The 16,988-nt window shown below is 49.8% G+C and overlaps 2 protein-coding genes across 3 annotated transcripts in view; both read left to right on the forward strand.

The window, feature by feature from the left end:
* Positions 1-9,105, forward strand: part of MIER2 (MIER family member 2) — a 29,565-nt gene extending 20,460 nt beyond the window's left edge. For both annotated transcript variants that reach the window (XM_080988982.1, XM_080988981.1), the window contains 4 exons: positions 423-517; positions 2,761-2,864; positions 4,089-4,225; positions 5,319-9,105. In XM_080988982.1, coding sequence (XP_080845108.1) covers positions 423-517; positions 2,761-2,864; positions 4,089-4,225; positions 5,319-5,779 — 797 coding nt within the window. In that variant the 3' untranslated portion in view covers positions 5,780-9,105. The remainder of the gene's footprint in view (positions 1-422; positions 518-2,760; positions 2,865-4,088; positions 4,226-5,318) is intronic.
* A 78-nt stretch (positions 9,106-9,183) lies between these two features.
* Positions 9,184-16,988, forward strand: part of LOC308467286 (interleukin-6 receptor subunit beta-like) — a 43,096-nt gene continuing 35,291 nt past the window's right edge. Inside the window, exon 1 of the mRNA XM_080988846.1 lies at positions 9,184-9,253. The gene's annotated coding sequence lies outside the window, so the exon portion shown is untranslated. The remainder of the gene's footprint in view (positions 9,254-16,988) is intronic.

Below are 16,988 nucleotides of genomic sequence, written 5' to 3' on the forward strand. Positions count from 1 at the left end.
GCAGCAAGGAAAACCACCATTACCTCTCCGCTGGGAAGCGCTGAGCAAAGGCGAGTCCCCAGGCAACGCGGCCGATTTGATCGGCACAAGGCATGCAAGCTCCACCCCCCAGTCGTTCTTAGGCTCCTTATTGGGTGAGCAACGCAGCCAAGCAACACAGTTGGAGCCTCCCTCCTCCCTGGCCGGCAGGGAGGGAGGGAGAGGAGCTGCTTCCTTTGAAACCCGGGAAATTTAAGGGACATCATCAGTAAGGGGCAGCAGCGGGACACGGCGTTGGGATAAGGGACTTTCCCACCAAATAAGGGGCGGTTGACAGCTATGGAGAACTCTTCAGTCACACAGAGAAACATCTATTGGAGAAGTTCTGCAAACTTTCAGCAGGTGTCTCTCACAAATAACTCCCCCCGTTGCCTCCGCTACAGATGAGCTCTGTGCCTGGAGCGAAGAGGAATGCAGGAATTTCGAACACGGGTTCCGCGTCCACGGAAAGAACTTCCACCTTATCCAAGCAAACAAGGTAGTTGGCTGTCGTGTGTATGTCGCCCAGGACAGCGGGTTTCCCTGCAATCACGAGTGAAGCCCGGGAATAGAGGAATAACCCTTTAAAATGCCCATAGAGCTGTAGGAGGAGATCTGGGAGACTGTTTGCAGCTTCTGCTTCTAGCTCGATGTGCTTTTCAAGGCTCGGAGCAATTGTACTGGGTCTCGCACCCAGATCCCTTGGAAAATAAAGTGTTCATGTATGCATGTACTGTCATACCTCAGAAGTTGAATGAAATCCATTCTGGAAGTCCGTTCGGCTTCCATAACGTTCGGAAACCAAAGCGCAGCTTCTGATTGGCTGCAGGAAGCTCCTGCAGCCAATCGGAAGCTGCGGAGCACCCGTCGGACATTTGGGTTCCAAAAAACGTTCGCAAACCGGAACACTCACTTCTGGGTTTTGATCGTTTGGGAGCTAAAACATCCATTCGGGATCCAAGGTATTACTGTATGAGCTTTCTCTATTTCTGTCTCTGGGAGAGGGGAGGGGGTGGGTGGGGTCGGTCTCAAGACCTCCAGGGCTGACCCGAAGTTTTCCTTCAGGTGGGCAGGAATGTCTTAATTCTTTTGCATTTTTGCTTAGTTAAGAAGACTGCGTGCAGCTTGCAAGGTTCAGCCCAGCGGGAACTTGGGTCTCAAGTTTGGGCCCTGAAATCTCGGACTGGGATGTTCCTGAACTGGCAACCCTACGGGTGGCTTCTGTGACACACACACACCCCAAAGTCAGGTGGGCCCATGGGCCTAAAAATATTGGTAACCTGTGTGCTACAGAAATGTGAAGTATTACACTGGTCAGCAACAAATTTGTTTGCGTTTTTTCAGTTGATTTAGGACGAATCTGATGCGCTGAATCCAAAAATCACATTGGTTTTGCTCAATCAGGTCAAGTTTTTGAGCTATGGCCACATGTCGTTTTTTTACGTTTTTGTTCACATGTACACTTGTGTGAAGCATTTTAGAAGAAGTTGGTGGCGGTAAAATGCCATGTCGAATAATTGTTTTGATTGGAAATGATTATTTTAATGACAAGAAGTATTCAGGTCCGATAGTTCTGGGTGATTCAATGAACGAAGTGGAACTGGAAGCGTGGAAGGCATTTGTTCTGGTAGTGAAGATCTTTCTTGGCAACAATAAGGCCAGAAACTATGCAGAACTTGTCGACAACATGCTGACTGCTTTCAGAAACCTGGGCTGCAACATGAGCATCAAGATGCACTACCTGTTTTCACATATGGACCGGTTTCCTGAGAACCTGGGTTCAATGAGTGACGAGCAGGGGGAGAGATTCCATCAGGACATGAAAGAGATGGAGACCAGGTATCAGGGTCGCTGGGACGCAGTCATGATGGCTGACTACTGTTGGACTCTGAAGAGAGACCTCCCTGCCGCTGAGCATTCCAGGAGTTCCAAGAAATGGAAGTTCAAGCCCTGAAGTTTGAAAAATGGTGAAGCAACATGCAATTTACGTGTACTTACCTTTATCAATGCCCACCATTCAGTTTACAGTAATCGATGTTTCTATCAAGTAATCAATATATGTTGTTGGAAAAACATTTTTCCCCTTAAAAACATATTTAGGGTGATATGTGTTGACAAAAATCAGCTGATAATGCCACAAAAATGTAATCGATTTTGTCACAAGATCTGATTTTTTTTCAAATCGACATAGCACAAAAACCTGACCTGATGGAGAGAAACGGATGCCATTTCCTGATTCAGCAGTGCAAAAATACCCTAAATCAATTGTAGAAATCTAGACAACATTCAAAAAGTAAAAAATTGTTGCCGAGTGTTATTCTTTTGTGTTGGAGAGAACCCTTTGCAAACTGATTAGTAATCTCTCAGGCATCCTACCCCTTCCTTCCCCCCACCCCAGAAAAAATGTTATGTAAGCCTAGTGCTTCCCAGAGGATTCTGGGATGTGTGCTCTGTTCACATAAGCGTGGGGTTGCCATATTTCAAAAAGTAAAAAAAAAACACCAGGACATCCCCAAAGTTGGTGAGCTTTTTTTTTTCCACCCAAAAGAATCCGCGATTTCTCGGTTTACTTGCCGAAGATCCAGGACAAACCGCCACCTTGCGGGAATCGCCCCTGGACATCACTTCCACCTTCGAAATCCCGGACGTATGGCAATCCCGACACAAGTCTCGCTCCTGAGAGGTGTTCCAGAAGCCGTGGCCTGTCCTAACCTTTTCCCTCTCCTCCCTTTTTCCCCGCAGGTCCGCACCCGGTCGGTAGGCGAATGTGTGGAGTACTATTACATGTGGAAGAAATCGGAGCGCTACGATTACTTCACCCAGCAGACGCGGTTTGGAAGGAAGAAGTATGTTCCCCTACCGCCACCCTGGAGCATGGTGGGAGCTGGGTGCAGTGTTGGGGCCCGTGTCTACAGCACCGGGTGAATTGCAGGCCCAGGGGCTTGAGTTGGAAAAGGAGCTGGAAGAAAGAAGCAAGGAGGGAGCTGAAGGCCAGGAAACAGAAGAGAGGGGAAGACAGGGGGAGAGGAACACTAGGAAGTGGAAGGGAGGGAAAGGAAGTAGGAGGGAGAGGGAGATTTGGAAGTAGGAGAGGAAAACTGACAGGTGCCCACATTTAATCTGGAAGCATTTAAGCTTTAGCAGGAGGAGCGACACAAACACCCTGGACAACTGGGACGCAGGTGGTTCTGTGGTCTAAACCACTGAGCCTCTTGGGCTTGCTGATCGGAAGGTCGGCGGTTCGAATCCCTGCGACGGGGTGAGCTTCCGTTGCTCTGTCCCAGCTCCTGCCAACCTAGCAGTTCGAAAGCATGCCAGTGCAAGTAGATAAAGAGGTATTGCTGTGGCGGGAAGCGGTGTTTCCGTGTGCTCTGGAGTTGATCCCGGTGAGGGTTTGCCAAGCATGCCCTCCTCTTAGCACATTTCTCCTTTTTGTTCTGAGCTCGAGCGTTTTCAAAGCCCATGATATCTTCGGTAAAGGCTGTTGTCCAATTGGAGTGCTCACAGTCCAGTGTTTCCCAGTTGTCGGTGGTTATACCACGTTTTTAAAGATTTGCCTTGAGAGAGTCTTTTGTTGACCACCAGCATTACGCTTTCCATTTTTGAGTTCGGAGTAGAGTAGTTGCTTTGGAAGACGATAGTCAGGCATCCACACACATGACCAGTCCGACGAAGTTGATGTTGAAGAATCATCACTTCGACACTGGTGATCTTTGCTTCTTCCTGTGCCACACATGCTGCACGGTCACGGGCTGCTCCCCACTCTGCAGGAGGGCACCCCCCGCCCAATATTCCCGTTCTTTTTTTTTAAAAAAAAGGACCTGGATTTGTAGAACCTGATATAGAATGCAAAACATGCAGGCACTATTCTCAGAGTGCGTTTGTTTGTCTGTCTGTCTGTTTGTTTGTTTGTTTGTTTGTTTGTTTGTTTGTCACCGCTTGTAATTCCAAATGCGTAGGCCTGGAAATGTGGGGCTTGGATGCCCCCGCCCCATAATTGGTTAAAGCAGAGGGGGACACAGCGTCATAATCTGCAAATGCGTTTTGTTTTGCTTCCCCCCAACCTGTAGGGATTACGTGGATAATTTTTTGGATGGTGGCGAAGTAGAAAGTGCCAGTCGTTCGCGAAGTTCCCCACCCATCCCTTCGTCCACTGGATGCCTCGACTCTCGTTTCAACCCAGATCACCTGGCAATCGAAAGCACAGGTAGGCTGGTCGGAATTACCCTTGTTCGGTTTTCAAAACTCCTGAGTCCTGTAAAAGCACATTTATTTGTCATTTACTACAACTTACGTTGCTGCTTAATTACAGTAGTTTAAGCAGTGTACAGGTGGTGCTGTGGGTTAAACCACAGAGCCTAGGGCTTGCCAATCAGAAGGTCGGCGGTTCGAATCCCCGCAACGGGGTGAGCTCCCGTTCCTCAGTCCCTGCTCCTGCCAACCTAGCAGTTCGAAAGCACGTCAAAGTGCAAGTAGATAAATAGGTACCGCTCCGGTGGGAAGTTAACAGCGTTTCCGTGCGCTGCTCTGGTTCGCCAGAAGTGGCTTAGTCCTGCTGGACACATGACCCGGAAGCTGTACACCGGCTCCCTCGGCCAATAAAGCGAGATGAGCGCTGCAACCCCAGAGTCGGTCATGACTGTACCTAATGGTCAGGGGTCCCTTTAACCTTTACCTTTAAGCAATGTACAAGTAACTTAAAAGTACCCGCAAAAATGACAAATCACTGTCTCGTTATATCAAGTAAGCTTGCTATACAGTGGTACCTTGTCTAGCGTCCGCCTTGTTGAGCGCCCGTTCCTTCAAACGTCCGTGGCAAACCCGGAAGTACCGGAACGGGTTACTTCCGTGTCGCCTCATGCACAGAAGCACAAACCGATCCATGCATGTGCGCAGACGCGGTGCTTTGTCCAGCGTCCTTTTCAGCCAGCGACTGGGGCTCCGGAACGGAACCCAGTCGCAAAATGAGGTACTACTGTTTTGTGAAACTGTAACGCTGTCATCACCCTACAGTAGGACATGTTGGATTTTTCAGCTTTCAGATTCCAAAAATGAGGGGGGCGAAAATGTTCTAACATGACTTTGGGAATTCAAAAGATATTTTGGTTCAATTAATATAAATCGGTTTTCTCCCAAAATAGCAACCTTGCTAGGGGGGAGGGCATTCCCCAGCTTGGGCACCGCCACCGAAAAGGCCCTGTCTTGGTGACTCCCATTTTTAGAGTGTGCAGTAGTTGAAATCAAGTACTTGTGATGTGTGAACCAGGCTTTTGTGTGTCTCCCCCCCCCCCCCCGCACAGAACCTTTGAGCATCGAGAGCGCAGCGTGCAGTTTGGGCAGCACGAGTGAGTCGGGCCACGGCTACGAGTACAGCACCCCTTCGGACACAAACTGTTCCTTTGACCCCGCCGAGGAAGCCGCTGCCGGCAGCGGGGCGCCCGCTTTCCTGCAGCGCCCGCCGAACCCCCCCGAAGCCGGCTTCTACCAGGTGGCCGCAGCCGGCAAACAGGAGCCACTGCGGTGCTCGGGGAACGCCCTTGCCGTGGACTTCACCCTCCCCGGGAACGTCGCGGAGGGGCTGCCTTTAATTTCCGGCCACGTGGGACTGGACAGGGATCCAGAGACGTTGGTGGCCCCCTCTCAAGTGTCCTTATCGGTCCCGGATTTCAGCCTCCTTGGCATTGGAGATGTAAATAGCTTCCTGGCCACTCAGCAGGCCTGCCCAGCTCCCAGGGGTCACTCGGAGTCCTTGTCTCAGTGACTGCAGCCTCTGCGTAGGGGTCCGCTGACGGACGAAAGCTGACTCTGGCAGGACTGGACGGAATTGCCCTTTGGGAGGGGGCACGGAGACGGGTCAGCCTATCGTCACCCTTCCTTCCCCCGCACTCTCCCCCGGGGCCACAAGCGCCGGTCAAGAGCTGTCCAGTCCTCGCCTTTCCAAATCGCGGGGGGCGGAAGGGGCGCCCGCTGCTCTTCCTGCCCCTGTGCTCGACGTCCCTCTGGCGAAACCAAACGCCTCCGTCGTACTCTCTCGCACAGCTTTGCAAAAGAGAGAGAGAGAAAGCCGATGGAGGGGAACCCGTGACCCCCATGGGGCCGTTGTAGATGGGGGGCAAAGCCATGCAGGGGGCAGACGAAGTCTTCCTCCCCAACAACCCCGCCCTGGGCAAGCTGGATTTCCAGCATCGCCAGCCGAGAAAACCCCCCGGCGCAATGCGGGAGGCCGCAGAGATAGAGAGGGTTGCCAGGAGCACTTTTAGAGAAGGAGATGTATCGGTGGGGCGGAATGCTTTCACGCACGGCGCGAGCGGACGTGGAACACAACTGGTCCCAAGCAAGCTGAGTTGGGCACTTTCCTTCAGTTGTGGTGGCACCTCTGTTTAGTTTCGTTTTCAGAAGCGGCGGGGGACATTCCTTTTTGCCAAACCTTGCGGTCGCATCCTGGTTTGCCATAGGGTGGGTGGAATCGCCACCCTGCTCCCGCTTTCATCCCTACACGAGCACACCGCCCCAGGCCTTTTTTTAAGGCACCCTCTTATCGGGACCCGCCTTCTGGGCAGAGGGAGAAACTTCATCCCCTCCAACAGCACCCTGCATTACGAAGACGGTAATCCGCACGTCGCAGCCTTCTGAAGATGCATCGGCTTCCGGGGATGGTGATGGGTTGGGGAGGACGTGGAGGGGCAGAACGGAAGAAGGCTCCCTGGCCCTGTTGCCAGAACTCCACAGCTCTCAGGCGGGTTGTGGGGCGGGGCGCTCCAGGGGTTGACGTTCGCCGTGGCGGGTCGCGAGACCAGGCTTCCGAAAGCCAGCAAGAATCTGCGCGTTTGCTTTTGCCAGAAGAGAGGCAGCCGGGTGGCGGCAGGAGCACAGGGCCGCCGGTTGGAGTGCCAAACTGAGACTCCGGGGAGGGAGGTATACGTGCGTTCTGTGCGTGAGAGAGAGCATGAAACGCGGGTGTCCCATCCTGTCCCCCCAACCTTGCCCGGTTCGGCCAGCTGGCAAAATACTACGAGGACGGACTCCATGCCATTCAAACCTCCTTGTCTCCCTCTTCCATTTTTCTCAACCTCAGCCATGGGGAAGCTTTTTTCCTTGTTGCTGGTAATACGGTATATCCTTTTCCCCCCCATCATTTTCATTTTGTGGTGTAGGGCGATGGTGGTTCGTGGCAGCATACATACCCTTAACCTAATTCCGCCCGCCCCTCAAGCATCGGTCGTCCACCTGGCCATTCACTCCTTTCTTGGTCATGCAACTAGGGGCTTTTCTTCCAAACTGCGGGAGCTGATAAGGTGTGGAGACAACTTCCTACACCTCTCTCCTGTGTCCGTCTCCCTGCATAAACCTTGGTACACCACCCTGCAGTTTCCAGGTGGCAGTTGGCAGTCGTGGATTGCAGCCTCTAATAATCGCTTCGTTGGCCTCCGTTGATGCTAGCGGCAGCAATCGTGGTTAGCGCACGAGCCTCCTGTTGCACGGTTCACACCCGCCATGCAAAAGGCAGGGGAGAGTCTTGCACAAGTGTCGTGCCGGCTCTGATCAGGGAGTCGGGCGGCAGATTAAGAGAGCTAGAGAGGGCTCATTTATTGTGGGGCTTGTGGTCACGGACCCAGCAAAACAGAGCACGTTGCGTTGTGGCACCAGCTCAAGTGAGACTCAAATGTGCATCCGTGCCCACTTTGAAGATTCACAGCACTTGGCTGCCAGAAAACTCCTATAAGTGAGTTGTGCAATGGGTATCTAATACCACCCTTGCACTTGCAAGTCATCCCGGGTCGCCGCTATTCCATCGGCTGCCCCTGTGGCCATCTTGACTATGAGGCGTCAATGAGGACTGATGGCTTTTCAGTTTTCCTTTGGTGTAGTGTTTTGCAGCTGAAGTAGGGCCACACATTCCGTCGGGCCTTAAGTCTTCTGCTTCCTCCTCTCTCTCTCTGCCCACCTACCCCCACTTTTGCTTCCTTTAGTTCACGCCCGTCCAATCTGGACCTTCCCCCAGACAAGCCTGTTCACAGCTCTCAGGGGTGCAGTTTTCTTTCTATGAGTGCTCTGGATACAAGCCAGAGGTGCTGCTGTAGGGTTGCATAATTTCCTTTGCACTCAAATCTCCCCCACTCAAATCTCTTGGCATTCCCGTATAGACCGTAGAGGAGACCTTAGGAAAACAGTCACGTCTCCATCCCTGCGGTAAATAACGCAGTGGTACCCGGCCTATTTCCTCAAATCACCCAGGTGTGAGCTGCAAATCCTTTCCCCGGCCAGCTGCCTCTAAAAGTCCCAGAACTTATGGCTATTCCATTGACTACAATGGTAGTCAGACGAAACAGCAACAGAGAGATCTCCGGTTCCTGGAACTTTTAAGAAATCGGTTTGCGTGTGCCCACTGCATTGCACCCAAATAAATGCCTCTGAATTTACACCGGGATATGTTTTCCCACTCCACCCCGCATCTACCCGAGCAGCCTCTGTAAAAAAGGGGGGAAGTGAAATTCGACCCACTTAGCTGCCCATGAAGCACCCTCACCCGTTCATAATATCCCTTTTTTATTATTTATTTATGGGATCCTTTCTTGCAACTTTTAGGATACTTTCTCTCCACTGACTCTCTTGCCATCTTGTTACCTATCTCCTATTTCATTTCTCTCCCTTCTCGCCCCCCCCCCAATTTCATATTTTAATATGTCTAATTTATAAATGTATTCTTTCCCACCCACCCCTCTCCCCGCAGAAAAAATGTTTGTTTACAGGTTGTGGGGAAGCGGGATACATATATATAGATATATATATATGCCGCGGAAACTTATGTGTGTCTTGGGGCGACGGGGTATTCCACGAAAGGGGGAGGCAGACCAACAGCTTTCCTCTCCTGTTTCCCTTCCTTCCGCCTCTCAGGGAGGGGAAGGGATGTCGTGAATGTGATTCCGATACACCGCACCCCGGGCGCGCCACTGACACGTTCTGGTGAGAAGCGCGAAGGGTCTCTCCACTGTGAAGTGAAAACTGCCTTGAATTACCCTTCATTTATTTATTTAATTATAAAGCCTACGTTGGAGGAAACGACAACGGGGGGAAAAATAGACGAAAGAGTCGAGTTTTTATTTACTTATTTCTCCTCCCGCAGATAATGCCAGCAGCTGTTGCTTTCGCTCTGGAATTCTAACAGCAAAAAACCTCTGCGGTTTTGAGAGGTTCGGTCAGCCCCCTTGATTCAAAAATGGCGTCCAAAACGCAGGTGAGCTCCTGCTCCTCCATCCCAGGAACTGCCATGCAAAGTTTGGCCAGGATATTGGAAAGGGGCCATTGGGAAAAATTTGGTTACGTTTGGTGCAGTCTGGAAAGGCTCCCATCTGCCAGCTTGATTCAAAATGGTACCTGGCTGTATCCAAACGTAGGTGGAAACCTTTTAAACCTTCAGCACCACCGTGTAAACTTGGGTTACGGTGTCTTAGTGGCTGAATGTGGCCCTCCAAAACACTCTGGCCCTTGGTACTCTCCTGGTGCCACTCTCCTTTTGCCAGGCCACGCCCCTTTCCACAGACCACGCCCCTCACCTGCCCTGCCCCCTCCTCAAGTGTTTTTTGTGTCTCGCTGGAAATATGACTCCAAACTCTGATCACGCTTCCTCCTCGCCTGGGCAGAGGATGTTTATTTGTAGAACGTGGCCTTCTGTGCAAAGGTAAAATTTGCATCGCTCTGCTCTCCATTGGCGTTTGGCCCTCGGAAAGTTGCCCAGAAAGTGAATCCATCCCTCAACTCCAGAAAAACTTCGCACCCGCTACATAAGATGGTGCTCTGTCCGTAAACTTATTCATTGCTCCAAAGAGTAAGCGGCAATGGTCGCATCCCAACCTGCCTATACAGTGATACCTCAGGTTACATACCCTTCAGGTTACAGACTCCGCTAACCCAGAAATAGTACCTGGGGTTAAGAACTTTGCTTCAGGATGAGAACAGAAATTGTGTTCCGGCGGCGCAGCAGCAGCAGGAGGCCCCATTAGCTAAAGTGGTGCTTCAGGTTAAGAACAGTTTCAGGTTAAGTACGGACCTCCGGAACGAATTAAGTACTTAACCCGAGGTACCACTGTATCATAATTGTAGGAATGTGAAAAGATGCTAGGAAAGGAACTATTTATTAGGTATCATCCTTCCTCACATTTGTGAGTTCAGCAGAGTGCCATTCCTTTGCAGCTTAAAAAGGGAAGCTTGGATAAGCCTTTTGGTTTAAATAATCCGGGACGCTTTAAGGCAGACTGAATTCACCTGGTATTTCCCCCTTTCTCCCTCTTTAAACAACAACAACAATCTATTACTTATACCCCGCCCATCTGGCTGGGTTTCCCCAGCCACTCTGGGCGGCTCCCAACAGAACACTAAAAACACAATAAAAGATCAAACATTAAAGACTTCCCTAAACAGGGCTACTTTCAGATGTCTTCTAAAAGTCAGAAAAGTTGTTTATTTCCTTGACATCTGGTGGGAGAGCGTTCCACAGGGCGGGCGCCACCACCGAGAAGGCCCTCTGCCTGGTTTCCTGTAACTTGGCTTCTCACAGTGAGGGAACTGCCAGAAGGCCCTCAGAGCTGGACCTCGGTGGGGGTGGAGATGCTCCTTCAGGTATACTGGGCCGAAGCTGTTTAGGGCTCTCAAGATCAGCACCAGCACTTTGAATTGTGCTTGGAAATGTACTGGGAGCCAAGGTCTTTTAAGACCAGTGTTATGTGGTCTCAGCGGCCGCTCCCAGTCCCCAGTCTGGCTGCCGCTTTCTGGATTAGTTGTAGTTTCTGGGTCACCTTCAAAGGCAGCCCCACGTAGAGCGCATTGCAGTAGCCCAAGCGGGATATAACGAGAGCATGGACCGTGTCACCACACAAACCGTCTCATGAAAGGTGAAAATAACAAGTTACTCACTCGGAGTACTTGTTGGAAGAGTAACACACAACAGGCAACTTTGTTCCGGCAGGCTTAAAACGGTAATTTGGTTACAAAGTTGTGCTTAAAGGTAAAGGTACCCCTAACCATTAGGTCCAGTCGTGGCCGACTCTGGAGTTGCAGCGCCCATCTCGCTTTATTGGCCGAGGGAGCCGGCGTACAGCTTCTGGGTCATGTGGCCAGCATGACTAAGCCGCTTCTGGCGAACCAGAGCAGCGCACGGAAACGCCGTTTACCTTCCCGCCAGAGCAATACCTATTTATCCCCTTGTCCTTTGACGTGCTTTTGAACTGCTAGGTTGGCAGGAGCAGGGACCGAGCAACGGGAGCTCACCCTATGGCGGGGATTCGAACCACCGACCTTCTGATCGGCAAGCCCTAGGCTCTGTGGCTTAACCCACAGCGCCACCCGTGTGCTTAAGTCTGGCTTAATATGGAGTTTGAGCTGTAGCTCAGACTTAGCAGTTGTTCTCACATTTCTGGTTTGGTGATGAGATGAGAGCAAAGAGAGGCAAAAGAGAGTGTGCAGGAGAGAGAGAGAGAGAGAGAGAGAGAGAGAGAGAGAGAGAGAGAGAAGGAGAGAGAGATGAAAGACTATGGCCTCCCCCTGCCAGGACACAGTGGGATTGTCTTTTAAAGTGCTCTCTAGCAATCTTATGGGAAAACTTGGTGAGCTCCAGTTCCTGCCTAGCAAACAATGAATCGTTGCTTTGACTGCCCTTTGAATATCCCACGATAATGCCATTATACAAGGGAGGGACTTTTTTCTCCCTCTCTCGTAACCCCATAACTTAGGGCCTTCCGATGAAGGGAGTCTTCCACACTGTGCATGGTTAAACTCGAACTTGCTCCTGCACAGCAGGCAGTGGCAGCCACCAACTTCAAAAGAATATTAGAAAAATTCATGGAGCAGAGGGCTATTGATGGCCGTGCTCTGCCTGCACACTTCAAGGCAGCAACGCTTCTGATTACCAGTTGATGGAAACCCACACTCTTGCCCGAATCCTGCTTTTCCGTTTAAGACATCTGGTTGTCCACTCTTGAGAACAGGCTGCTGGACCAGGTGGCCCGTTGGCGTGATCCAGCAGCTTCTTCCTATATTCTTAGGTTAGCTCGGTTTCCCTACCACCCTGGCCCCCTTCCAGCTCCTCATGCAACAGCCTGGTGGTCGTAGGTAAAGGCATCCCTGACCATTAGGTCCAGTCGTGACCGACTCTGGGGTCGTGGCGCTCATCTTGCTTTATTGGTCGAGGGAGCCGGCGTACAGCCAGCAGGACTAAGCCGCTTCTGGCGAACCAGAGCAGCGCATGGAAATGCCGTTTACCTTCCCGCCAGAGCGGTACCTATTTATCTACTTGCACTTTGACGTGCTTTTGAACTGCTAGGTTGGCAGGAGCAGGGACCGAGCAACGGGAGCTCACCCCGTTTGGGGATTCGAACCACCAGCCTTCTGAATGGCAAGTCCTAGGCTCTGTGGTTTAACCCACAGCGCCACCCGCGTCCCTTCCTGGCGGTCGTAGAGTTATGCAAATGCAAATAAGTTCTCATTTGCATAGAATTATGCTTTGCTGCTTCTCCAAACTCTCGAGGGGGACCTCGTGGGCATCCTTTTGGCACCCAATCTGAGCAGGCCTCTTTCTGGAGCCGTAAGGGGTTTCTCTGGAAGGGAAAATGGGGAGGGGAGCAGGGCATCATCATTTTCCGTGCGTATTTTGACACCGGCAAACCCCTCCAAGCTGTTCCCCTGTTGCATTATTTGAACGCTGTCGTCACCGGGAACAGGGAGATCTCAAGTCTGTCACACGTACGAGTCTTCCCCTCTGTCTCCCAACCCCTCAGTTATTTTCTACCCTAATCCCGCTAGATTCGGGGGGGGCCTCCTATGCCCTCGGAAGCTCCTGAAGGAGAGCAGAAGACCCCAAGACCACCTGGAAATAAATAAGCCAAACATGGCATCTTGCAGTAACGAAACAGGAGAAATTTCCCACTGGTACGTATTTAATAATAATAATAATAATAATAATAATAATTTATTATTTATACCCTGCCCATCTGGCTGGGCTTCCCCAGCCACTCTGGGCGGCTTCCAAAAAAAATATTAAAATACTGTAATACATCAAACATTAAAAGCTTCCCTAAACAGGGCTGCCTTCAGATGTCTTCTAAAAGTCTGGTAGTTGTTGTTCTCTTTGACATCTGGTGGGAGGGCGTTCCACAGGGAGGGCGCCACTACCAAGAAGGCCCTCTGCCTGGTTCCCTGTAACTTGGCTTCTCGCAGGTAGGGAACCGCCAGAAGGCCCTCGGCGCTGGATCTCAGTGTCCGGGCTGAACGATGGAAGTGGAGATGCTCCTTCAGGTATACTGGACCAAGGCCATTTAGGGCTTTAAAGGTCAGCACCAACACTTTGAATTGTGCTTGGAAACGTATTGGGAGCCAATGTAGGTCTTTTAAGACCGGTGTTATGTGGTCCCAGCGGCCGCTCCCAGTCACCAGTCTAGCTGCCGCATTCTGGATTAGTTTCTGGGTCACCTTCAAAGGTAGCCCCACGTAGAGCGCATTGCAGGAAGCCCCAAGACCACCTGAAAATAAATAAGCCAAACCAGGCATCTCCCAGTAACGAAACAGAAGAAATTTCCCACTGGTACGTATTTATTACAATTATATCCTGCCTTCCCTCTGAGGAACTCTAGATGTGGTTCTCTCTTGTACAACCCCCTCTGCCTCATTTTCTGTTTCACTCAGAGACATAGCCTTCTTCCCAACCGCCCCAGCCTAGACCATTTATGAAGCAGCAGAAAATCCGCCCTTGAAATTCTGAAAAAAATCTACCAAACTGGCCAGCAGAGCGGTTCGTAAATGACTCCGGTCAAAAAGGCCAACAAGGAATGTTCACAAATATTCACAGGTGAGGGACGCTGAAGTTGAGCGAGACGTTCAGGGGGGCGGAGTTCAGAAACCCTCGCTGATCTGCTTCACCCAGAGACATTAGCTTCTCCCCACACACCTGTCAAAGATGGAATTGGCAAAAACATGGGAACAAGATGGAGACAGATTGAGGAACAAGATGGAGACAGATTGAAATTGCAGAGTTTTGAAAAACTAAAAAACAAAGTGCAAGACTGGCTTCATTATTATCAGATAATGGAGGCATACAATTTGGATAAGAAAATCGGCTTCCAGGTGGAAAAATCAAAATTAGAAACTGAATTGTTAGAACCCAAAACTAAAACTTTGTCAAAGATGTATAACTTGCTGTTGAAATGGAACACTCAGGATGAAACGGTGAAATCTGCTATGATTAAATGGGCACAAGACGTTGGACATAGTATTATGTTTGCTGACTGGGAACAGTTGTGGACCACAGGTATGAAATTTACGGCATGTAATGCCTTAAAAGAAAATATTATGAAAATGATATACAGGTGGTACATAACCCCAGTCAAGCTTGCAAAAATCTACCATTTGCCTGATAATAAATGTTGGAAATGTAAAGAAACTGAAGGTACATTTTTTCACCTTTGGTGGACGTGCCCAAAGATTAAGGCTTTCTGGGAGATGATATATAATGAACTAAAAAAGGTATTTAAATATACCTTCTTGAAGAAACCAGAGGCCTTTCTCCTGGGCATAGTCGGCCAATCGGTGTTAAAAAAGGACAGAACTTTATGTATGCTACAACAACAGCAAGAATACTCATCGCAAAGTATTGGAAGACACAAGATCTACCCACACTGGAGGAATGGCAGATGAAAATGATGGAATACATGGAATTGGTGGAAATGACTGGTAGAATCCGTGACCAGGGAGAAGAGTCGGTGGAAGAAGATTGGAAGAAATTCAAAGACTATTTACAGAAATATTGCAAAATTAATGAATGTTAGAATGATGTTGGATTGAAGTTAAGGGGTTTCTAGCTGTACAGGCTAAAAGAATATGGAAAAATTGGTTTTAATATCTAAAATCTAAAATTTTAAGTTATATTATATCAAGATTAAAGATTAGGATTAAAAAAGGAGGGAAAGGAATTGTTGGATTAACATATTTAATTAGAATACAAAAGAGGGGGGTAAGAGGAGGACCAAGAAACAAGTAAATATAAAAGAAGTGAGGAAAAGATGAAATTGTTTTTAATTGTTTTTTTTTCCTTTTTTCCTTTGTATTTTTTCTTTTTATTGTTAATTTTTTCTTCATTAATGTGGTGTTTTTTTCTTGTGAAATTTTAATAAACATTATTTTTTTAAAAAACAACAACATGATCTCCACAGACTTGCTTGCTTGCTTACTCCAAGGCCACCTCAGCTCCTGGCACCCAGTGCCCCCTGGCTAGCCCCAGAGGCGCCATTCGCACGGGGAGCTTGCAGCCGGGGCTGCTGCAACAAACAGCTGTGCAAGCCTTTGAGAGGCAGAGACACCAGAGGGCATCAGAGGAAGGAAAGAGGGACAGAGGCCAGTGTTGCCTACAGCACCCCTGACCATCCTTCAAGGCACCCTAGGATGCTACGGCACACTGGTTAAATACCACGGTCCAAAGGAAAAGTGGGACATTTCAGGATCAAATCAGAAAATGGGATGGCTTCTCTAAATCAGGGACGCCCCTGGAAGATAGGAACAGTTGCAGGGTCTGTAAAGCTGGTACAAGTTTTAAATTAATGGCACCTGGTCCATCCTCTTGACTCTCCCACCCCAAGATGTGCAAGTGCTTGCTTAAACGCTTTTTAAAGGTAAAGGGACCCCTGACCATTAGGTCCAGTCGTGACCGACTCTGGGGTTGTGGCGCTCTTCTCGCTTTACTGGCCGAGGGAGCCGGCATACAGCTTCCGGGTCGTCATCATCATCATCATCATAATTTATTATTTATACCCAGCCCATCTGGCTGGGTTTCCTCAGCCACTCTGGGCGGCTTCCACAGGGTCCAAAAATACACTAAAATGTCACATATTAAAAGCCTCCCTGAACAGGGCTGCCTTAAGTTGTCTTCTGAATGTCAGGAAGTTGTTTATCGCTTTGACATCTGATGGGAGGGCGTTCCACAGGGCAGGCGCCACTACCGAGAAGGCCCTCTGCCTGGTTCCCTGTAGCTTTGCTTCTCGCAATGAGGGAACTGCCAGAAGGCCCTCGGCGCTGGACCTCAGTGTCTGGGCTAGACGATGGGGTGGAGATGCTCCTTCAGGTATACTGGGCCGAGGTATCATGTGGCCAGCATGACTAAGCCACTTCTGGCGACCCAGCGCAGCGCACGGAAACGCCGTTTACCTTCCCGCCAGAGTGGTACCTATTTATCTACTTGCTTTCAAACTGCGAGGTGGGCAGGAGCTTGGACCGAGCAACAGGAGCTCACCCCATTGCAGGGATTCGAACCGCAGACCTTCTGATCAGCAAGTCCTAGGCCCTGTGGTTTAACCCACAGCGCCACCCGCGTCCCTAAACGCTTTTTAAAACCACTCAAATCTAAGCTGTGCCTCTCAATGGAAGGTGCGTAGGGGGGAAATCTCTGCCCTCACACTGTTGGAGAGAGCTGCTAAGGTTAAGTACATTGTAGGATTCCACTTTGAGTCACTATAAGTCCATCCAGGTCTGCGTTGCCAGTGAATCATTTGCAGATATAATTAAGGCAACACAAAGAAAAAAACATCTGCGCAGAAAGGGAAGAAAAGCACCCCTCTCTCAGGTAAAGTTCTGGCTACTGTAAGTCAGCACTAAGTGGAAAATACAGTGGTACCTCAGGTTACAGACGCTTCAGGTTACAGACTCTGCTAACCCAGAAATGGTACCTCGGATTAAGAACTTTGCTTCAGGATGAGAACAGAAATCGCACAGCGGCAGCGGGAGGCCCCATTAGCTAAAGTGGTACCTCAGGTTAAGAACAGTTTCAGGTCAAGAATGGACCTCCGGAATGAATTAAGTTCTTAACCTGAGGTACCACTGTATATCCTGCTTTCTTCAGTACCCTGAACAGATTCCTGAAAGGCCCTGTCTGAGCTATACATTTCAAGTCATATCAAGCCACTTTAAGGTAAAAAGGTAAAGGACCCCTGGAT

The sequence above is a fragment of the Podarcis pityusensis genome (assembly GCF_964106645.2).
Source record: "Podarcis pityusensis genome assembly, chromosome: 18".
Taxonomy (NCBI): domain Eukaryota; kingdom Metazoa; phylum Chordata; class Lepidosauria; order Squamata; family Lacertidae; genus Podarcis; species Podarcis pityusensis.